The following is a 24,573-nucleotide window of genomic DNA, read 5'->3' as shown; positions in this document are numbered from 1 at the left end:
CAACAGCTATTTCAGTTTGATATATGTAATAACTGTTGGACACAGTAATGTTTCTGCCTTGAAATGAGGTTTATTGTACTAACAGAAAATGTGCAATCTGCATTCAAACAAAATTTGACAGGTGCATAAGTATGGGCACCTCACCAGAAAAGTGACATTAATATTTAGTAGATCCTCCTTTTGCAAAAATAACAGCCTCTAGTTGATTCCTGTAGCTTTTAATGAGTTCCTGGATCCTGGATGAAGGTATTTTTGACCATTCCTCTTTACAAAACAATTCCAGTTCAGTAAAGTTTGATGGTCGCCAAGCATGGACAGCCCTCTTCAAATGATCCCACAGATGTTCAATGATACAATAGTTCTACACTGTGTCCTGACTTAAACAGGGCAGATTCAAATGATATTAGCATGCCTGAGGGATGATAGCTGAAGTCCCGTTGACACTTATCTTATTTGGATATTAGCACGTCACTTTGACCCCATGTCATATTATCAGACACAGAGGATAACTGGCTGTGTATTAAAGGTAACCTGCCAGCAAGAAATTGCAATAGTCATGTTATAGAGCAGGGGGAGCCGAGTATACTGATGTTTAGATTTAGGAAAAATGATTCAGTATAACCTGGGTTTTAATCATTTTAACCTCTGCTTTGTCTTGGAATTTCCATCAAGTGGGCAGTGCTATCAGTGACTGCAGCTACTGATGTATGCGCACATACAAAAAAGCTGTTAGCCACTGATAGGACCACCCAGTGGACTAAAAATCCTGCAAACAGAAGAGGTTTAAATGATTAAAACACAAGCTATACTGAATCTTTTCCTACAAAACGGTATATCAGTCTACTCAGCTCTGCCTGCTCTATGACTGTTAGAACCCTCCTGTTTGTTTTTGTTTCTATCTTGTGTTTTGCGGTCACGTGACCATCTTCCTATATATTCCAGCTCCGCCCTTCTGGCTTTGCTGGACTTCAGTGTTGTTTTGACAGTCTCTCTAGCCAGGTGCTTTTGTGCCTATCTATCTCTAGTTTGCTTGGTCCTCTGGGACCTCTAGTACTTTTTGTCAGTTTATCTTTTGCTCTGCAACAAGTTCTGTTAGGAGGTGTCCCATTTTTGTCCCAGTCTTTAGTTCCTTTAGGGACCCCTCCCTTTCTCTATAGGTCTCCGTTCAGACTAGCTGAGGATGAAGGCGGGTCTGTTCACAAGGAACAGGTAGCCCGCTACAACATAGGGGCACAGCTTAATCTTACTGTAGGGACAGCTCTCCCCATCCTTCCTTAGCCTATGTTGGAGATCCTAACAGTAAGTCCAGCCTAAACAAAAACTTTAAGGAAAGAAATCCGGGGATCAGTATGGCTTCTGTTCAAGATTTGGCTCAACGCCTGCAGGGATTGTCTCTGGAGGTGTCCGAGCTCCGGCAAAACGTGAGTAGCTGTTCTGGAGCGCATTTTGTCGAACCCAAGGTAGGACTGCCTGATATTTTTTATAGTAAACAACAAGATTTTTTTTCCTTTAAAAATGCTTGTTTATTATATTTTCATTTGAGACCAAGGTCCTCTGGGAATGAATCACAGCGCATTGGGTTTATCATGTCACTTTTGCGCAAGGAACCACAGGGGTGGGCCTTTTCTCTGCAACCTAATGATCCCTGTTTTAGGTCAGTGGAGGATTTTTTTTCTGCTATGGGGCTATTGTATGACCATCCTGATCGAGTCTCATCTGCTGAGACAGAACTGAGGCATTTGAATCAGGGGTCAGGTGATGTTGAAAATTATTGTACACACTTCAGAAGGTGGTCCTCAGAAGTGAAATGGAATGATTCGGCGTTAAAATGTTTTTTTCTTGCTGGTCTAAGTGAAAGGGTTAAGGATCTTCTTATTGCATTCCCAGCACCTGACACCTTGCAGGAAGCCATGCAATTAGCTATACGTGTGGACAGGAGACTGCGTGCCAGGGTTAATGATGAAAAAATTCCTGCAATGGCAGCTCCTAGTCCCCAGAGGGTCTACTCGGATGGCGGAGAACTGATGGAGGTTGAGGCGATGTCACTTCGCTCTCAGGAAAGAGACTGCAGGTTTTCCAAGGGATTGTGTTTTTATTGTGGTAAACCTGACCATTTGATTAAGAACTGTGAGCTTCGTTTAAGTAAAGAAAAAAAAAAAGGTCAGTTACGCCCGTATTGCTTGTTTGAGCTCTAAGGGAGTATTTCTTTCTGGGAGTACCTCATTGCAGGAAGATTTGATTGAATTTCAGGTATTTGTGGATTGTGGTTCAACACTTAATGTGATTGATAAGGGTTTTTTGGAAAAACTTAAATTGGAATCCAAACCTCTGTCATCACCTATTTTTGTGATTGCAATTGATAACACTCCTTTGAAATGTATTACTCACAAGGTTGCGTCATTTCCCCTCACTATCAATGGTATTCACCAAGAAATTTTGGACTTGGTGGTATTAAATAATTTACCCTCTCCAGTCGTTTTAGGTTTGCCTTGGTTAAAACTGCACAATCCTTTACTGGACTGGTCTACTAATGAGATTAAGTCTTGGAGTCCTAAGTGCTATGATAAATGTTGTAATGGTCGCATTGCGGCTGTGGAAAAAGGGGAATTACCTGTACCTATTCAGGATTTTTGGAAGTTTTTTTCAGAGGAGGAGTCGCAAGTTTTACCTCCTCATAGGGACTATAATTGCACCATTGAGTTTGTTCCTGGAGCTATTCTTCCCAAGAGTCGCTTATTTAATCTGACTATCCCTGAGAGAAAGGCCTTGGAGGAACACATACAGATGAGCTTAGCTGCTGGTCACATTAGACCTTCTAAGTCGCCTGGGGCCGTTGGATTTTTCTTTGTTAAAAAAAAGGACGGGGGTTTACGTCCATGTCTGGACTTTCGTGAAATGAATAAGATTACCGTACGCAATTACTACCCATTGCCGTTAATTCCTGACTTGTTTAACCAGTTAGTGGAGGCCAAGTGGTTCTCTAAAATTGATCTCTGGGGGGCATACAATTTGTTACGAATGAAGGAGGGTGATGAATGGAAAACTGCTTTTAACACTCCGGTAGGTCATTTTGAGAATCTGGTGATGCCTTTTGGTCTTACCAATGCACCCGCGTTTTTTCAGAACCTTATTAATGACGTCCTGAGACCTTTGATTGGTAAGAATGTGGTTGTGTATTTGGATGACATTCTGATTTATTCACCAGATCTGGAGTCCCATTGGCAGAGAGTAAGTGAGGTGTTGCTGTTATTGAGTGATAATTCACTTTTTGCTAAGCTGGAGAAATATGAGTTCACTGTGCAGAGAATTCGTTTTTTGGGCTACATTATCTCCAGCGAGGGCTTTGAGATGGACCCGGTGTAGGTTCAGGCTGTGCAGGAATGGCCTAGGCCTATTGGTTTGAAATCGATACAGAGATTTTTGGGTTTCGCCAATTATTACAGGAAATTCATTAAGAATTTTTCTATAATTGTTAAGCCGCTGACCGATCTCACCAGGAAAGGTGCGAATACGGTCCAGTGGACTACTGAGGCCATTGAAGCTTTTGTGTATCTCAAGGAGAGGTTCAGTTCTGCCCCTATCCTTATGCAGCCTGATGAGACCAAGCCTTTTTTGGTCGAGGTTGATGCTTCTTCGGTGGGGGTCGGTGCAGTTTTGTCTCAGGAGAACAAGGATGGAGTACATCCCTGTGCTTTTTTTTCAAAAAAATTTTCAGAAATCGAACTTGATTACGATGTTGGTAATTGGGAATTGCTGGCTATTAAACTCGCGTTTGAACATTGGCGTCATTTCTTAGAAGGTGCTAAATTTCCTATTCAGGTTTTCACAAATCATAAGAATTTGATCTATCTGGATGCTGCCAAGCGCTTGAATGCCCGTCAAGTTAGGTGGGCACTTTTTTTTTCTCGGTTTAGTTTTTCTGTTACTTATATCCCTGGTACTAAGAATGTTAAAGCCGATGCTTTATCTCGCAGCTTTTCTCCCATGGTTGGTACCGAGGAGGAGGAGAGCATTTTACAGGAAGAAGTTATGGTAGCAGTATTGGACTCCGTTTTGGAAGATGGGATTCTGAAAGCCCAAGAGGGTGCCCCATCTAACACTCCCCATGGGAGGCTGTTTGTGCCTAGAACCTTTAGGAGAGATTTGTTTGTGGAGTATCATGAGTCTCGGTTGGCTGGTCATCCAGGAATTTCTGAGACTAAGAGACTTATCAGTCTCAGTTTTTGGTGGCCTGGGTGGCAGAAGGAAGTCATCTAGTGGGTGCGTCAATGTACGGTGTGTGCTAGGTCAAAGGCTTCACATACCCCTGCTGCAGGGTTGCTTTGCCCTCTGAAGGTTCCTAGTGCGCCTTGGACGCATCTGGCAATGGATTTTATTACTGACCTTCCTGTGTCCGAGGGTTTTACTGTCATCTGGGTGGTCGTGGACCGTTTTAGCAAGATGTGTCATTTGGTTCCATTCATTAAGCTACCCTGCGCTAAGACACTCGCTAAGGCGTTTGTTAAGGAAATTGTCAGGCTCCATGGCGTTCCCACCGACATTGTTTCTGATAGGGGAGCTCAGTTTGTGGCTCGCCTTTCGCGTGCTTTTTGTGACAGGTTGGGAGTCCATTTGTTAATTTCGTCTGGGTATCATCCTGAGTCTAATGGACAGACAGAAAGAAAGAACCAGGATGTTGAACAGTTTTTGCGTTGTTTTGTGGCAGACAATCAAGAGGGGTGGTCTGAGTTTCTGCCACTTGCAGAATTTGCTCTTAACAACCATACATCCTCCTCTGCTGGGTGTTCTCCATTTTTTTGATGTACTGGGAGACATCCGTCTTTCGGTTTGTTCTCCAAATTGGGGTCGGCGGTGCCGGAGGAGGAGAATTTTTCCGGTGATTTGGAGAGAGTTTGGACTAATGTACGTTGTAACCTTCAAGAGGCTAACAAAAAGTCCAAGAAGTATTTTAACAGGAAACGTAAAGAGGTTTTGTTTACTGTGGGTGACATGGTTTGGTTGTCCTCAAAGAATCTGTGGTTGAGGATTCCATCTAAAAAATTGGGTCCGAAGTTTGTGGGGCAATTTAAGGTGCTTCAGGTGGTTAACCAGTCTGCTGTTAGGTTGGAGGTTCCCACCTCCTGGAAGATTAATCCTGTGTTTCATGTTTCCTTGTTGAAAAAGGCTGATGTATCGGATAGGGATGCCACTGTCACAGTTCCTTCGGTGGTGGAAGACGGCGAATATGAAATTTCTCGTATCCTGAATTCCAGAGGGCATAGAGGGAGATTGCAGTATCTCGTCGCTTGGAAAGGTTTCGGTCCCGAGAATAACTCCTGGGTAAGGGCGGATGATGTCTCTGCCTCTAGACTTGTCAAAGCTTTCCACAGGAGATTTCCGGATAGGCCTGGGTCTGGGGGATCTGGAGGATCCTCATAAAAGAGGGGGTACTGTTAGAACCCTCCTGTTTGTTTTTGTTTCTATCTTGTGTTTTGCAGTCACGTGACCATCTTCCTATATATTCCAGCTCCGCCCTTCTGGATTTGCTGGACTTCAGTGTTGTTTTGACTGTCTCTCTAGCCAGGTGCTTTTGTGCCTATCTATCTCTAGTTTGCTTGGTCCTCTGGGACCTCTAGTACTTTTTGTCAGTTTATCTTTTGCTCTGCAACAAGTTCTGTTAGGAGGTGTCCCATTTTTGTCCCAGTCCTTAGTTCCTTTAGGGACACCTCACTGTCTCTATAGGTCTCCGTTCAGACTAGCCGAGGACGAAGGCGGGTCTGTTCACAAGAAACAGGTAGCCCGCTACAGCGTAGGGGCTCAACTTAGTCTTACTGTAGGGACAGCTCTCCCCATCTTTCCTTAGCCTATGTTGCAGATCCTAACAATAACGTGATGCAGCAGATTATATGCAAATCGTGGTGTTTGTATGTTCTCCCCGTGTTTGCGTGGGTTTCCTCCCGGTTCTCCGGTTTCCTCCCACACTCCAAAGACATACTGATAGGGAATGTAAATTGTGAGCCCCAATGGGGACAGCGATGATAATTTATGTAAAGCGCTGAGGAATATGTTGGCGCTATATAAAAGTAAAGATTATTATTATTATATTTGGCGTCACATGACAGTCCTTACCGGCACTGACACTGGATAATCCTCACATTGCTTGATGCAGATTGTGAAGATTCAGAAGTCTGCAATTATATAGAGTGACTGCAGACTTTAATCTCAAGCCTGAACAACCCCTTTAACGAAAACCACTGTACTATGACTGATATTATCATCGTACAGTAACTATATATCAGTTTTAAACCAGTTTTACACCAGTGCTCTGCAGACCACCTATGTATATAATGTACAGATACTTACCAGTAGCTTTCTCGCTGATTGTTGTTAGTCATTTTCCTATATCTTTTCTTCTGTTAATCCCAGACCTTCATGACCGCTTCTTCCATGCATAATTCACCCCTGCAAAATGTAACACACAGTGATATCTTTACTTTCCTGTTTTCCATGGTCCTCCTCAGATGCCACCATCTCTACACTCACCATATAGTAGTATTAACAATGCCTCAAACTGTATAAATGCACCCTCTTTGCCGTATATAGTAATAGTACCCTCCTATTTTGCATCACACAATAACAGTGCCCTCTCTGTGCCCCTATAGAGTAATAATGTTTCCTCTGTACTTCCTCATAGCAAAAATGTTCTCCTGTGCTTCTATACAGCAACTTATAGAAATAATATCTCCGGTGTCTTCTTATAATAATAAAGGTCCCCTATGCCTCCTTAAAGCTATAAATCACCATGCTGCAATAATGTTCTCCTTTACTGCAATATAATAATTCCCCTGTGCCTCCTTTAATAATACTCCCCCTTGACCCTTAATAATAATGACCCCATACCTCCTTATAATAATAAAAACATCCTTTGTATAGCCTCCTGTGCTTCCCCTATAAAGATGACCCCCAGTGTGCCACCATATTATAATGACCCTTGGTGTCTCTTTATTGTAATAATGTCCCTGATCAAGGGCATTGATAGAAACCACAGGGGCCCCATAGCAAAAGTCCTATCACAGCATATATGCTCAGTCACAGAAGGGCCTACCTCCCAACTTTTTAAGACACGGAGGAAAAGTATTGTGGGATTTACAAAGTTATTTTTCCCTAATAAAGCCCATCAGTGTTCTCACACACTATTATACCCCATTCATGATCCCAATAGAGAATGATGACCCCCACAAAGTATTATGGCCCCACAGCACCTCACAATGTATGATGATCACCACAGTCCCATATACAGTATGACGTGCACCACAGACCCCCATACAGTATGATGTTCAACACAGCCTTCTATTTATAGTATGATGCCAACCCCAGTCCCATATATACAGTATAATGTACACCAAAACTGTACAGTATTTTGGCAGCCCCCCATATAGTATGATGTCCCCATAACACCCATACAGTATGATGGTCACCACAGCCCCCCACACAGTATAATGGTCCAAATAGACTTCCACATAGAATGGTAGACCCACAGCTCCACCCCACAATATGATAGTCAACCTCAGCCAGCCCACATTGTATGATAGTTCACCTCAGCCATCCCACACAATATGAAGGTCCCCCAACAGCCATCTCAGAAAGAATTATGGTCCCCCCCACAGCCACCTCATATAGACTGAGTGTCTTTCCACAGCCACCCCATACAGTATGATGATTTCCCCCCACAGCTTCCTATATAGTATGATGGTCCACCGCAGCCATCCCAGACAATATGATAATCCATACAGTCTCAATTCAGAAAGATGGTCTCCCCACAATTCCCCATATAGTATGATGGTTCTCTACACACACAGTCCCAATACAGTATGATATCCCCTCACAGCCCCCCCCCCCCCAAAAAAAACATATTCTAACCAAATCCAGGCTCCTCGTCCCCCGCAGTCGCCGTCTCCTCTGCTATCCTGTCTTTCAATAGACGCAGATGTTGCGATACAGTGACATCATTGCACTTCTAGGGTGCCAGCCTCCAGAAGGTTGCAGACCTAACACAAGCCTGTAGTTCTGAGCTCTGTCACAACTGTGTCCTGTGGACACCGATACTGTTATTAGTGCAGAAAACAATGCGGCCCACGGCCAAACCGGCCCATCTGACATTGGCCAGATCTGGACATTTCTTTGATCGTTGAGGCCCCGCTGGGTAGCATGCATCGGTGTGTTTGACACCTTACCAACGACCTTGTTAACGACCCAGACACAGAAACACATAGGCGTGCATCGTTATACAGGTCGCTACGGGTCGCCGCATCGTTGCTGCATCATGAGGAAGATCTGACTGTTTGACATCTCACCAGCGACCACATAGCGACGCAGCAACGATCCCTGACAGGTCGTATCGTTGTCGCGATCGCTGTAACGTTGCTAAGTGTGACGGGGCCTTTAGACAGGTTTATGAGCTAGAAGGTTTATAGAGTTAGTGACCATGACCCGGCTGTTGCTTCTCTGTATCTTTAATATATGCAGATAATGATAATAAGTTTTAGTTAATGAGTTAGAAAGAAAAGGTCTGCAGCATAAACAGCAGAGCTTTTAAGAAAAACACTTTGCACAAGCATTTGCATGAGAATGTAAGAAAAGTGTGTTTTTTCTGACTTATGCCTAGTTAATATAATTTGCCTCTATTTTATTTGTTTTTATTTTTTTTATATATATTTTACTTATATAGTGCCATTAATTCCACAGCACTTTACAGACATTATCGGCACTGTCCCTATTGGGACTCACAATCTAGATTTCCTATCAGTATGTCTTTGGATACATACTCTATTATCTTTATTCCGTCTTTTTTTGGTCTCTTCATACACATTAATTCAAACAGTTGCCTAAAAGTACTGTAAGTATTGAAAAGTTAACTTTTACATCATACAAAAAAACATAAAAATACTTCATGAGATTTCAAGTGATTATTTCCTCATTCATAGCATACTCTGAGAATTTCATTTGGAATATATTACTTGACAAATGGACACTATCTAACATGGTTGTGAGGCTTCTAAAGTTCCAACGTAATTTAATTAAATGTATAGAATGTGAATTAAGTCTTGCTATACTCAGCAGTTCATGGCAATCCCAAATAGTGTATCAGCCACTGGACATTGAACCTTGCTTAATAGTTGACAGCTTTAAAGTTTTATATCTATAAATTGAAAATTGCAATGGCTTTGCATTTCATTGAAGTAGCAGTAGTTTAGCAAATTCATTTATTTTACTATTATCTGCTGAAAGATAATGTGCAGATTTATATGCCTCTAACCTTGGTTCTCAAATTTTAATTGGATTCACTTAAGACGTAGACTAAATGTTAAAGCTCTGATTGGTAGACAGAGATACCAGTTCAATGGTTATAACACTTTTAAGATGTTGTTTGTCTTTAGAGGCTTCATTATCAAGATATAGCACTAATTAAAGATGGTGTTACAACTCCAAGGGTAAATACATTATATGCCATATACTGTATGTCACGATAAATACTTTATATATCATATATCTCAGGACAAATACATTACATGCCATATATGTCATGATAAATACTTTTGTGGCATCCCGATACCCGTTCTACTGCTGCTAAATGAGACATCTGTAGTGTGGTACTAGATTTGTTCCATTTTGTGCACTGAATCAGGGAATATAATACATTGCATTGTAAATTGTACTTACCTGCCATCTACTGGCCAATGTGTGTATATGAATTAATTATTTATTCTCCTCACAACAAGTGGTATCCATAGCAACGGCTGGGAGGAGTCTCCCAGCTCAGTGCTCTCACTCTGGCTAGAACGCTGGTACAAACCAGTTGTGGTTGGTTCCTGCTGCCTCCGGAAGATTGAGGAGAGACATTATTCTCTCAGAGAAGTGTTTTCAATGCCAGTCTACACTGAGGGGAAATTTATTCCTCACATAATCTCCTTCATAAAAAGAGTGAAGTGGCTTCTAGTCAGGAGAGAGAAAGCTGTACATGGACTCTCCTGCTCTCTGGTTATCCTGATCGCTTCTAGCCAGGACCAGATCCACATAGCTGCCACGCCACCGACTTTGTTTAAACCTACCCCCTGCAAGAGGGAACGGTGGGATAAAAACAATGAGTACATCCACACTTTAGTGTGTTCTCCACAGAGAGCCAATCTGTGAAGGTCCCTCCATCAGTGTAATATTTCCTAGACTGTGCATAGCATTTCCTGTACAAGCAAGTAAAGATAACTCTGCTCCAGCCGCCCTGGACCATAACAATGCTTGTCTCATGAGGAGAAAACCATAACTTCCATATGCACAATATACTGTGAACTTTGTCTGTAAGAGAGACTGGACCCTGTTACCTCATGCAGTAAAATTGTTATGTTTACAAGTTCACCTGCGTGTCTGGCTGCTTGAGATTCCACAAACATCACAGGCACTCCAAAACCTGCACCCAGATACCGCCACTACAGGAGTGCCCCCAGGGGGTCCTATACCATCCACAAGTGCCACCTCCCACTTTTGAAATTGTTGTGGACACGAGGAAAGCGTTGAGGGGTCCAGCGACTCACTTCAGCTACTATGACATCATTATCTGCTGTCAGTGAGGCTACATACCCCAGCTGGCCCTTCTGCAACATCTGGTGCCTCCCCAGTTCCCACCACACTTTATATATCATATATCTCAGGACAAATACATTATATGCCATATACAGTATGTCACAATAAATACTTTATATATCATATATCTCAGAACAAATACATTATATGCCACATACCCAGAGATGAGTGCATTAGTTCTAGACTATGGGTCCGATTACATGGACCAACCGGCAGCACTAAATGTCTGTCGATCGGTAAATCTTCACCGATTGGCAGTCATTTAATACTTGTCTACACAGGCAGACCGCGGTAAATGATGCACAATGAGTGAACGGTGCACAGACCATAAGCATTGCAGTGAGAGTTGTTTACACATGACGATGCACCGCCAAGAACGATGATCTTTTGTGAAAACCAAATGATCATTTCACACAATAACCGATATTTTTGCTCATTCATTAGGTGATCAGCAGTCTGTTTAGACTGCAAGATTATCGTGAACGAGAATTCCTAGGAACGCTCGTAAGGAATACTCACGTACTGTTAATGCAGCTTAAAGGGATTTTCCCACGAACGAAAGTTCATTTTAATCAATAGATCTTGTAATAATAATAAGTTCCACAGTTGGATATGTTGAAATAAAGGTTCCTGTGCTGAGATAACCTTATAAAAGTTCCCCTGTGTAATGGCTGTGTCTGACTGTCTGATCATACCAGAGCTTCTGGGCAGGGGAGGAAGCAAAAGAGTATACAGACATTACAGCAGGGGATCACAGTTGATTCTTTTTGGGAGGTAAAACATTTCACTGTCATTTCATTGTTTTTAAACAATGTTTTACTTCAAAGAAAGAATCAGCTGCAATCCCATGCTGTTATGTCTGTATACTCTTTTGCTTCCTCCCCTGCCCAGAAGCACTGAAATGATCAGACCATGTTCATGCATGATCAGAGACAGCCATTACAAAGTACAGAGCAGGGGCACATGTATAAGATTATCTCAACACAGGAACATTTTATTTAACCCTCCGTCACATACAATAGGCCTGACAGGCACATCTCTTTTACTTTCATTTCTCCTTCCTCACCAGATTGTGAGGAAATCCCCTCCCTCCAGGTAGTCTCCTGTCTCTAGCAGCTCTGTGAAACCTTATACCACAGTTGGATTGCAGAGCTTCAGGAGGACAGATATAACTGTGCTAATCTTTCAGGCTCATTGTATGTGAACACGTCACACTCAATAAGGTTGGTATTTTATGTTTTTATTCATCACAATTGTTTATTTAGCTTGTTTTATGAATGTATAGCACAAAGTGTGAGGATATTTCCTAGTAATAAGGCAGATTAAAAAAGAAAGTGTGCTGCTCAGGCATATACAGTAGTTCCCTAACACATATTCATTCTCTTGCTTCAGATTATCTCCTGAAATGGAGAGGAAAATGTACAATTTTTCAAAAAACCTTGATGTTGAGGAAGTAACAAACATGCTGTTAGATGATGCAGACCCCACACTGAATGAGGATTTAGGAGAGGAAAGTGAGATTGATTCTCATGATGAGGTGGAAGTATGTGAAGTGGATTCTGAAACAGAGCAAGATGGTGACAGTGATGAGGATGAAGATGTAGAATCTTATTATATGGGAAAAGATAAAAAAAAACAATGGAACAAGAAGCCACTCCAGAAAAAACGTAGGGAACCTCAAAACATTATTACTCACCTTCCTGCAGTTATAGGAACTGCAAGTAATGCAAAAACTGCAGTTGAATGCTGGAATAGTTTATTCACAGATGACATTCTGGACTCTATTGTCACATATACCAACCAATATATAGACATTATAAAGGACAAGTTCATCTGCAACAGAACCATCAAGGCCACAGATGAAATAGAACTGCATGCATTTTTTGGATTATTATACCTTGCAGGAGCTTATAGGGCAAATAGACAAAGTTTTGACGAACTTTGGAGTAAAGATGGGGATGGAGTTGAAAAATTTGGCCTTGTTTTGTCCATAAACAGATTCAAGCTTCTAATTCGTTGCCTTCGGTTTGACGACAGAACTACCCGAACCGAACGTAAAACACATGACCGACTTGCTCCAATTCGTGATATATTCCAAAAATTTGTTGAAAGCTGTAAAAAAAGCTATTGCCCTGGGGAGAATCTCACTACGAAATGCTCCCTGGTTTTAGTGGTAAATGTGCCTTTTGTCAATATATTCCATCAAAGCCTAACAAATATGGAATAAAAATGTATGCCCTTGTTGATGCCAGTAAGACCTACACTTACAACCTGGAAGTTTATGCAGGAAAACAACCAGAAGGTCCTTACTGTGTCAGCAACAAACCCAGTGATGTTGTAAAAAGACTGGCTGAGGCCTTATTTGGATCGGGTCGCAATATAACAGCTGACAATTGGTTTTCAAATTGTGATCTGATTGATTATCTGAAAATGCAGAAGCTTTCATATGTCGGAACTGTAAGAAAAAATAAAAAAGAATTGCCTACACAGTTTGTAAGTGTGAAAGGGAAACAACAGTACAGCAGTATGTTTGCATTCCATAATGGAAAGGTTTTGGTTTCCTATGTACCACAAGCAAAAAAAATTGTACTTCTTCTATCAACACTTCATGATGCTGATGCCATCGATCCTGGGACTGAGGCACAAAAAAACCCGGAGAAAATTACATTTTATAATGCAACCAAAGGTGGTGTTGATACAGCTGATCAGATGTGCTAAACTTTCAACGTCAGCAGAAACACCAAACACTGGCCAATGGTCATATTTTTGGCTATGTTGAATTTGGGTGGTATAAATTCACAAGTCATTTACCTTGAAAACAAGCTTGAACCACTCCGTAGACGATTCTATCTGAAAAAATAGTGTTTGGAGAGCTACGCAGGAGAAGTATGAAAACAATCGGTATCCCCTCTCGCCTTCAAGTTCAGCGGAAAAGATTCCGCCCAGAAGATGATAGTGAAAATTCACCACCTGCACCACCTCCCAAAATAAGGAGATGCACCACCTGCACCACGGAAAGCGGAATCAGAAGGCTTTCTAATGATGAATGTCACAAATGTCATAATGCAATCTGCCTGACACATGCAAAAATGATGTGTAATTCTTGCGCTTTGCTCTGCAAGTGTAATTTTTCTGGGGAAACTTCAGGATCTAATTCTGATTGAATATGTGTTTAATAGTACTTAAGGTACCTTAAAATTAAGTTTGTTTCCATAAATTTTCTTTGTAGAGTTTTTTGACAGAGTCGAACTGGGGACTATTTGAAATGTTTGTATTTCAGAGTTATTAGTTTTATGTTAAGTAAATGGTGTTTTTTGCACCTGATTATGTGTAGTCTCTTTTATTACATCCCTATGAAGGTCACTGATCACTTTTAGAGCACTGAAATTGCAAACATTAGATATTATAGGTATTTTTCTAGCCTGCGCCTGACAGTCACATTGTATGTGAACTCGTTAGAACCGATATTGTATGTGACGGAGGGTTAAACACATCCAATTGTGGAAATTATTATCATTCCAAGATCTATTGAGTAAAATGAACTTTCGTGGGAAAATCTCTTTAAATGAATTTGCCTCAAATTTGACAAAAAATGTTGATTCTCCTGAATTCATTTTTTTGTGATTCACTTTGTGCTGCTCACCTGTGCCAAACCGCCACAGCGCCTCTAAGAAGCTTTGTCACACCTCTTCTTTCCTTTAACATTAAGGAGGCTGCTGCGTTTTATTCTCGTTCTGCTATGACTAAAGCTGCATATGACTAAAGCCAAGATGTGCATATTTAAAATAAAATTGAAGTGTTTTTCAACTAATACCTTTGTTGTCTTGGATTCTTGAACTTCACGCAGCTCATTTAAAGGCGATATTGGGGACTTTGGTCAAAAATCTAACTAGCAAGGTAACTAACTGCCTATTCTGCAGTGCACTGATCTCTTGAGGACTCAGAGCAGTCATGGACCACTCCTGCTAGCAATTATCCTGTTTCTGGTGATGTCACTTCAACAGAGCAGCTTCTTGCCTTCTACTTTATTCTGTCAATGGGGCACAACTGCCAATATCTTACTAATTGACATCAGGCTCCCCACTGCCTTACTGTGTGGAGCCGGCTGTCAATCAGCATAACGTCAGCAGTGAAGCCCTGTCAACAGAGAACGGAAGAGAAAGAGCTGCTCTGTAGATGTGAGGTCAGTTGAAGCTGGGGAATCATAGCCTGGGTAAGAACACATAGTTGCAGGGCAAAACAGGTAGGTAGTTAGCAACTATTTGTTACTAAGTTCTTAGCTCCTTAACCAAAAAAAGCCAAAGTCCCGGATAACCCTTTAAGTTCAATTATCAGTCAAGTAAAAGAACAAAGCAGCACTGGACATGAAATTCAAAATATAGGTTCAAGCCTTAAAGACCCAATCCCTGATCCTACAGATAAATCAAAAACAGGACATAGCAAAATAAAGTCCTTTTGATTCATCCATGCAATGTTTCTGCCGTCTAAACTTTTTTCAAGCCTGAAAAGGGTTTAGACAGCTGAAACATTGAATGGATAGATACAAATGGACTTTATTTTTATAGTGCTGCCTCTGCCTCTTTTTTTTAAGATCATTCACCAGTTATAGAATCAATTGCCAGCAATCTTTCTTCTAACCATAGTTTATCATTCAGTATTTCCATAAAAACCTTTTCGAAAGGCAATAAACGCAATAAATTTATTGTGGGAGGGGAGGATTTGTAAAATGAGCATGATCGATCATCTTCTGACAAATTTACTATAATGTATTCAAGAAAACAGGCATAAATTATATCATTATAAGCTGCTGTAGATTTCAGATTTTGGTCCTTTTGATAAATTTGGTACACCTTACTTTAGCAGGCTTTTACTTCAAAACTCGCACGTGAGACACCTGTCTTGATAAATTCAGCTCTTTGGGGCCATGTCATCAGTTAACGTTTTGAAAAGTATCAGGACTTAGCAGATGGGGTGTTGCCCAACAAATTTATGATCAATTACAAAAGTACCATAAATTAAGACAGAAATGTACTCCAGTCTGGGACTAGAGTACAATACAGATGCTGGCACAATGCATCTGAAAGTACCAGATTTATTTAAGAGGAGCACACTTTTTTTGTGTTTTTCAGAGATAACTTTCAGTGGTTGCCGCATTAGAGACATGGATTACAATGAGAGATGACACATCAGCTTTAGAGCTAGTGTCTAATCACACAGGATCACACCTTCGACAATAGGTGATGGAATAATAGCTCTGTGTTTGTTACAGAGCATGCTCACAACACATTTCCATTGGAGTCAGTATGTCATTTTCTAACTCAGGATTTTTTTGTATGTAAGTTGGCAGGTAAAATGGCAGCTTTAGCATAAGTATGTAGCATAGCGTCAGTTTTATATACGAGATCAGGAATACCGAGTTAGCACAGTAGTTAAACGGCGTAATACCAATTCCGCTTTATCTGTGTATGTGCATTCTACAATAATATTTTGATCTATAATTATTAACTTATATTATGCCACATTTCTTAGCACCAAATTTACATACCACATTGATATCAAGCTTGAATAACATTTTCCTTAGTTGCTTGGTCAAGTGGATTCCAATATAGCTGACATTGTTCAACCATGTAATGCTAATTGATATTCCAACTAATGACTATCTACGTTACCCACAATATTTTTTCTCAATGTCTAATCTAGTTATATGCATGGCAAAATAAAAGTCAGCAGGTAACCTAGATGGAATAAAGGGAATTTAGAGCTGTCGGTCTTCATCTTTGTCTGTGTCCTAGGGGTATTAATTGTCTTGACATGAAATGAGCAGAATCTTTCACTCACAATGCAGGGCAACCCAAATAAACGAGCATAAATGTCCCAATCATATCATAACCCCGGAGCTGTGATCAAGTACAAGCAAAACACTTGGTGAATAATAGATAGGAAAACATGGGAATCTTTTGTCAATGTCATTGACATACAAATATAGTCAGTAGGCAATATCTTCAGCAGCAATGTATTCTTCCAAAGCATTTCAGTGCAGAGAGGTTTTATGTTGCTTTACATCTTTCTTTGCTTTATTCTTTGTGTTTTTTTTGTTGGAAAGAAGTGTATCAAGGAAAAGACGTAAACCTTATGCCCCCAATCTAGCACTGCCCTAATATCAAGATGGATACAGCTGAAGTCTTTAGGATCAGGCTGTATTATCAGACCTTCATGCAGTCTGTGTTCCACTGTATGGCACCTATGAAACTATGGCAACTTTGAACTGATACCAGCACCAGCAGCATCCAAATGTAAATAGCGTATTGAGCCAAACTCCACCAGAACTCCACAGCTTCATACATTATTTAGTGGCTACTTATTGGTACTGCAGATCAACTCCTATTCTGATAAAAATAGGCGCTGATCTGCAGTGTGAATAGGAGCTGATCTGCAGTGTTAATAGTGTATGTGAATAGTGTGAATGGGAGATGATCTGCAGTGTGGATGGGAGCTGATCTGCAGTGTGGATGGCAGCTGATCTGCAGTGTGGATGGGAGCTGATCTGCAGTGTGAATAGTGTGAATGGGAGCTGATCTGCAGTGTGGATGGGAGCTGATCTGCAGTGTTAATAGTGTATGTGAATAGTGTGAATGGGAGATGATCTGCAGTGTGGATGGGAGCTGATCTGCAGTGTGGATGGGATCTGATCTGCAGTGTGGATGGGATCTGATCTGCAGTGTGGATGGGAGCTGATCTGCAGTGTGGATGGGAGCTGATCTGCAGTGTGGATGGGAGCTGATCTGCAGTGTGAATGGGAGATGATCTGCAGTGTGGATGGGAGCTGATCTGCAGTGTGGATGGGAGCTGATCTTCAGTGTGAATAGTGTATGTGAATAGTGTGAATGGGAGCTGATCTGCAGTGTGGATGGCAGCTGATCTGCAGTGTGGATGGGAGCTGATCTGCAGTGTGGATGGGAGCTGATCTGCAGTGTGGATGGGAGCTGATCTGCAGTGTGAATAGTGTGAATGGGAGCTGATCTGCAGTGCGGATGGGAGCTGATCTGCAGTGCGGATGGGAGCTGATCTGCAGTGTGGAGTGAGCTGATCTGCAGTGTGAATAGTGTGAGTGGGAGCTGATCTGCAGTGCGGATGGGAGCTGATATGCAGTGTGGATGGGAGCTGATCTGCAGTGCGAATGGGAGCTGATCTGCAGTGGGAATGGGAGCTGATCTGCAGTGTGAATGGGAGCTGATCTGCAGTGTGAATGGGAGCTGATCTGCAGTGTGAATGGGAGCTGATCTGCAGTGTGAATGGGAGCTGATCTGCAGTGTGGATGGGAGCTGATCTGCAGTGTGGATGGGAGCTGATCTGCAGTGTGGATGGGAGCTGATCTGCAGTGTGGATGGGAGCTGATCTGCAGTGTGAATAGTGTGAATGGGAGCTGATCTGCAATGTGGATGGGAACTGATATGCAGTGTGGATGGGAGCTAATCTGCAGTGTGAATAGTGTGAATGGGAGCTGATCTGCAGTGTGGATGGGAGCTGATATGCAGTGTGGATGGGAGCTGATCTGCAGTGTGAATAGTGTGAATGGGAGCTGATCTGCAGTGTGAATGGGAGCTGATCTGCAGTGTGAATAGTGTGAATGGGAGCTGATTGATCTGCAGTGTGAATGGGAGCTGATTTGCAGTAGCGGGGAGTGGCCACTTAACATTACATGGAGCTGTTGTGTTCCATTTCATACAGTGTTTACATCTAGCCACTGCAAGTGCTGGTAACAACTGGTTGATGGGAGTGCTAGGTATTGAGCCCCCACCGATCTGATATTGGATAGGTCATCAATATTATAGTAGTGAATTAACTTTTTAAACAGGTTTGACATTTGTCATCTATGCACAAATGGTAGGAAATATTTTAGAAAAAAAAGTAACTTATTGTATTAATTGTTCATAATTTATTCTGGTAGAGTATTAAAATTACACATTGGTGTACATAATGTAGAGCAGTAATGTGCAATGTATCCTCTGTTGGATGGGAGATAGCTTATTGCTTTTATGTGTAAATTTTTCTACTGACTTTGGATTTGCTACTTAAGTTTATTTTGTAGACATAGATCTAACCCTTTACTTCAAACAGTCAAAAATGTACTTAGTGATGTTAATACTAATTACTTAATGAGTCCAATGTAATATGACTGTCAGGCAAAGGAAAGTGTTAAAATGTAATTTATTCCTTAACACTAATTTGTTTGAAAGTGTTCTGTGCACAAGACAATAATAGATATTTGTACTCAGTAATATATTAATAACTTCTTGTAAACTGCTGCTAAGCGTTGTGCTTATATTAAAAAGAAAGGATCATATTTTTAGATAAACATTGCTCCTTTCCATCAGTATCAGATCCACTCTTGTTTGTGGATTATGTCTGGTATTGTAGCACAAGACTCTGTAGTGGCCTGTTTTTTAGGTAAGGAGCGCATTTACAAGCTGTTAGCTATACAGTTTGTAAGCACTGCTATGAAGCTAGCCCTATCTGACCAGTCTCAAAGCCACTGCTCTTCTACCCTACTGCAGAGGCGAACATGTCTCTGCTTGCAGCATTGTAACACAGTTTGTGCAAGCTCAGCCATGCCACTGGCCCAACAGCCAATCTTCAGGAGCATGCCATCCTCCGACAAGCAGTAAGCCAGGAGACAGAGGAGCAGTGGACTCCTGAAGAACAAACATAAGACAACCCCTTTAAAACCAGATACTAATAAATATATTTTATCAATCTATTTTAATTTTCTGATTGATGACTTCTTTTATTTTGTTTTCCATACAATTATGGGGGCAACCATGTCACATTTAGAGCAATGTTTTTACCGCATTCACAGGGACCAAACAATCTACAGACTGGCTATGCTTATGTTTCTAAGCAAGTTCTGTGACCTGTAAAGGGAGTCATTGCTCACTGAGGGGGGAAGAAGTTAGCTGTGATCATCACTTATTGTGATTGGTGTTTTCTGAGTTATCAATAAATAGATGTTACCTTGTATTGAATCGTGAAGACTGCAAGATGTCAGGATTTTTGATATACCGACATTGAGAATTAAGTAAGCAATTCCCAAAAATCTTAAAAAATATGTTCACCATAAAATCTTGACTCAAATAGTAATTCATTCCCTGATGACATATTCTCTTTAATGCCATTAATTAATTTTACCACAAGAGAGGGACAACAGCCAGGTGGACACTGAAAAGCTGACATCAGATTCCCTGCAACAGCCAAGTAACGGCCTAATAAAGGGGTTGACTTGCAAAAACAAGTTATCACCTATCTATGGTATAACTGACAACTCGTTGATCTATGGGGGTCCAGCCGCTGGAACCCACAACAATTGGCAGAACTAGGAAATGTTATCAGTTAGTATGGCGCGGCAATGCACATGATCAGTCTGCCGCTCCATTTATTTCCTATGGGACTGATGAGTGGTGCACTCGGCTTTTTTCTGTCAGCGCCATAGATAATTAGTGGAGTCCTGGATTTGTAACAGAGATAAAAGGTTTCTCAATTGGTTTGCTGGTGCCAAAGTTTGGTCTCCCACCAATGAGCAAGTTATCACCTATGCTGGGAATAACTGACAACTTGTTTTCACTGGACAACCCCTTTAAGGTCCCACTAGTGTTGAGCGAGCGTGTATTGTTAACCCTTTCCGCAAGCACGCTCAGGTGCTCGCCGAATATTTGCGCCGTGTTCGGCATCTATGTTAGTGCTGCTGCCGCTGCATGTGTCACGGCTGTTAAACGGCTGTGACAAATGCAGGGATTGCCTGTTTGTTAGGCAATCCCTGCATGTGTCACAGCTGTCTGACAGCCGTGACACAAGCAGCCACAGCGACACTAACATAGATGACAAGCACGACGAAACTTCGAGCATGCTAGTCGAAAGGGTTAACAATACACGCTCGCTCAACCCTACTTCCCACCATTATAATTACACAAGATGACAGGTCACAAGATAATTTTTTCTACAACCATAAGTAGGGTAAAAATTGTTGCTTAGCTCTAGCTTAACCAAAGTAGCTTTATATTCTTGCGATACATCATTTACTTAGCTACACACTACCCATAGTTGCCACAAAAATTTCATCATAGACCGTCTGCTTAAAGTCAGCAATGTTTCAGCATTTATGTGTTTATATTTTCATTATAAGTAGATGTTATAGATATGATTGGTTTTACTATGTGAATTTCGTACTGAAGCAAACTCAGAATGACAGATTTCTAAAGATCTTGTGTATTGCAGGCCTTACAGCTATTATTCCTTCCTTACATAAACTGTCACAAGGTTATTATGAATAGACACTTCTGCTTTGGGTAACTCATTATATTATATTTTTTTTAGTGCGACAATGCAAGAGGATTAAAGTCATTTTATGATGCCATCAAGTATGGACCTAATCATTTGATGGTTTTCGGTGGAGTATGTCCTTCAGTAACTTCCATTATAGCAGAGTCTCTAAAAGGATGGAACTTGGTTCAGGTAAGAGAAGTCCATTTGTTTATTTAGCATTCTATTACCCAAAGAAACTTAAAATCATACTATTTTGTTATATCATGGACTGAAATACAGTGTCGCATTACTGGAAATATTTTGCCACTTAAAGGGATTGAATAAGTAAACACATTTTAGTCAGCTAGTTTGGAATCCAATCTAAAGACTGAAGTTGTAATTTTGTGTACATGTGTAGATAGAGAACAATGTGGCAGCATTACTATTCAAAATGCGACATAATTTTGTTCCACATGTACAATTTACAGCTGCTGAAATAAGTATTAAACATGTCACCAATTTCTAATTAAATATATTTCTAAAGATGCTATTGACATGAAATTCTCACCAGATGTCGGCAACAACCCATCCAATACACATAGACAAAGAAATCAAACCATAGATGTCCATAAATTAAGTTATGTGTAATAATGAGACATGACACAGGGAAAAAGTACTTAACACATGAAGAAAGTGAAGTGAAAAAATCAATGGAAAATCATGACACCAGCAAAAATCTATCAGTAATTGTAATACTTTGCACAAAAGCCTTTGTTGGTGATGACAGCTTCAAGATGCCTCCTGTATGGAGAAACTAGTCACATGCATTGCTCAGGTGTGATTTTAACATAGTAACGTAGTTTTTAAGATTGAAGGAAGACTAAGTCCATCCAGTTCAACCCATAGCCTAACATGTTGATCCAGAGGAAGGCAAAAAAAAACCATGTGGCAAACACTAAGCTCCACATTGGGGAAAAAAATTCCTTCCCGACTCCATACGACAATCAGACTAGTTCCCTGGATCAACGCCCTATCAAGGAATCTAGTATATATAACCTGTAATATTATACTTTTCAAGAAAGGCATCCATGGCCTTCTTAAATTTTAGTAGTGAATCACTCATTACAGCATTATGTGGCAGAGAGTTCCATAGTCTCACTGCTCTTAAAGTAAATAAACTGTGATTATGATTAACCCTTCTTTCCTCCACACGTAGAAGATGCCCCCTTGTCCCCGTCTCAGGGCTTAGAGTAAAAAGATCAGTAGACAGGTCTTTGTACTGTCCCCTCATATACTTGTACATAGTAATAAGATCACCCCTAAGCCTTCGTTTTTCCAAACTAAATAACCCCAAGTGTAATAACCTGTCTTGGTATTGCAGACCCCCCAGTCCTCTAATAACCTTGGTCGCTCTTCTCTGCACCCGCTCTAGTTCAACTCTGTCTTTCTTATACACCAGAGACCAGAATTGTACACAGTATTCTAAGTGTGGTGGCACTAGTGACTTGTATAGAGGTAAAATTATGTTCTCCTCATGAGCATCTATGCCTCTTTTAATGCATCCCATTATTTTATTTGCCTGACACTGGCCACAAAACGTGAGCTTGTCATCCACCAATACACCCAGGTCTTTTTCAGTGATGGTTTTTCCCAGTGTTTTACAATTAAGCATATAATTATGCATTTTATTTCCTCTGCCCAAGTGCATTAGCTTACATTTATTTCCATTAAAGCTAATTTGCCATTTATCAGCCAAAGCTTCTAGTTTACTCTGCAGAGTTTAGTGTCATCTGCAAATATTGAAATACTACTTTGTATGCCTCCTACAAGGTCATTAATGAATATGTTAAAAAGAACATATGGCAAATTTTGGAACATTCTTCCACACAAACACTCTTCAACCCTCAAGGTTCAGTGGGCTCCTTCTATGAACTCTGAGCTTTAGTTCCTTTCATAAATTTTCTATTGGATTCAGGTCAGGTGATTGGCTGGGCCATTCTAGCAGCTTTATTTTCTATCTCTGAAATCAGTTGAGAGTTTCCTTAGCGGTGCATTTGGGATAATTGTCTTGCTGAAATGTCCACCCTTGTTTCATCTTCATCATCCTGGTAGATGGCAGCAGACTTTTTTCAAGAATGCCTTGGTACATTTGTCCATTTCTCCTTCCTTCAATAACATGAAGTTTGCTAATGTCGTATGCTGAAAAACAGCCCAAACACAATGATGTTCTTACCTCCAAAGTTCACTGTTAGTATTGTGGTTTTGGGGTGATATGCAGCACCTTTTGGCCTCCAAACATGGTGGGTATTATGGCATCCAAAGAGTTCAATTTTGGTCTCATCTGACAAGATTATATTCTCCCAATATTTCACAATCTTGTCTAAATGTTGTTGAGCAAACTTTAAACATGCTTGAACATGCTTTTTGTTTAGCAATGGAGTCCTGTGTGGGGAGCGTGCATATAGGCCATGAAGGTTGAGTGCTTTAGTTATAGTTTTGTCACAGTTCCTCCCCTCAGTATGTCTTGGATTCAGTAAGTGACAGCTCAGTCCAATCTAGTGCAGGGGCATGCTGATCTGTCAGTATTTTGGTAGACAGCTCAGCCGTCCAATCTGAGACTGGGAGGTGCTGAGTTTCCTTCAGGTGTTCCCTGTTTTAAGTGATTACCCAGCTACTTAGCTAAGCTGTCAGTCCCGGATCTATGCCAGTAGTGCTATGTGTGTTGATCTATTGCTGCCTGTCCTTGGATCTCATTCTGACCATCTGTTTGTCTAGCCTCTTTGCTCTGATCCATTATCTTCATGTGATTCTGACCTCAGACTGTGACCTGACTATGCCTTTGTCTTTCCTCTTTTGTTTACGACGTGCTCTCTTGGTATCTGACCCTGGAAGTTTTGACTGCCCTGCCTCATGACTTGTCTGTGAGTAGTGGCTAGCATCGCAAGTTTTCTTTGAAACAATCGTACCTGCTGATTCCAGGTTTTTCTGTAGCTCTCCACAGGTGGTCCTTGGCTCTTGGCAACTTTTCTGATAATTATTTTCACTCCTTTGACTGAAATCTTGTGGGGAGCACTTGGTCGTGGCTGTCTTTATGATGAAATTTATGCTCTTTCCAATTTTGGATTATGACCCCAACAGTGCTCACTGGAACTTCAGTAGTCTAGAAATTCTTCTGTAGCCAATGCCATAAGTATGTTTTGCAACAGTAATGTTGCGATGGTCTTGAGACAGCTCACTGGTTTTACCCATCATGAGATGTTTCTTGTGTGGCACCTTGGTAATAAGACACCTTTTTATAGGCTATCAGTTGAACCAGCTGATTGTATTTTTCACTAAGTATCAGGATTGTTTTCTAATTATTAATAGATTTCAGCTGGTGTCATCACTTTCTGTGACTTTTTGCACCTCTCTTTCTTCATGTGTGCAAAACTTTTTATCTGAGTCATTTCTCATTATTACACATAACTTAATTTATAGACATCTATGGTTTGATTAATTTGCATGTGTCTATTGGATGGGTTGTTCCCGACATATGCTGAGAATGTCATGTCAATACTACCTTTTCATAGACCTAGATCCATCAAGTTCAACCTTTCTCCACCAATTATAAATTTTGTCACTAAATTAACTATAACCCCCAATGTTATGTGTACTGAGGAAATC

General features: G+C 40.9%; 1 protein-coding gene across 1 annotated transcript in view; it reads left to right on the top strand.

Moving 5' to 3' along the window:
* Positions 1-24,573, top strand: part of GABBR2 (gamma-aminobutyric acid type B receptor subunit 2) — a 1,360,263-nt gene that overhangs the window by 292,321 nt on the left and 1,043,369 nt on the right. Inside the window, exon 2 of the mRNA XM_073678612.1 lies at positions 20,983-21,120. Coding sequence (XP_073534713.1) covers positions 20,983-21,120 — 138 coding nt within the window. The remainder of the gene's footprint in view (positions 1-20,982; positions 21,121-24,573) is intronic.

The sequence above is a fragment of the Phyllobates terribilis genome, unplaced genomic scaffold (genome assembly GCF_046119375.1).
Source record: "Phyllobates terribilis strain yellow unplaced genomic scaffold, ASM4611937v1 Scaffold_4__5_contigs__length_816908805, whole genome shotgun sequence".
In the NCBI taxonomy this organism is placed as follows: Eukaryota; Metazoa; Chordata; class Amphibia; order Anura; family Dendrobatidae; genus Phyllobates; species Phyllobates terribilis.
The sequence above is the reverse complement of the archived record's forward strand: the minus strand, read 5'-3'. Positions and strand labels throughout refer to the sequence as shown.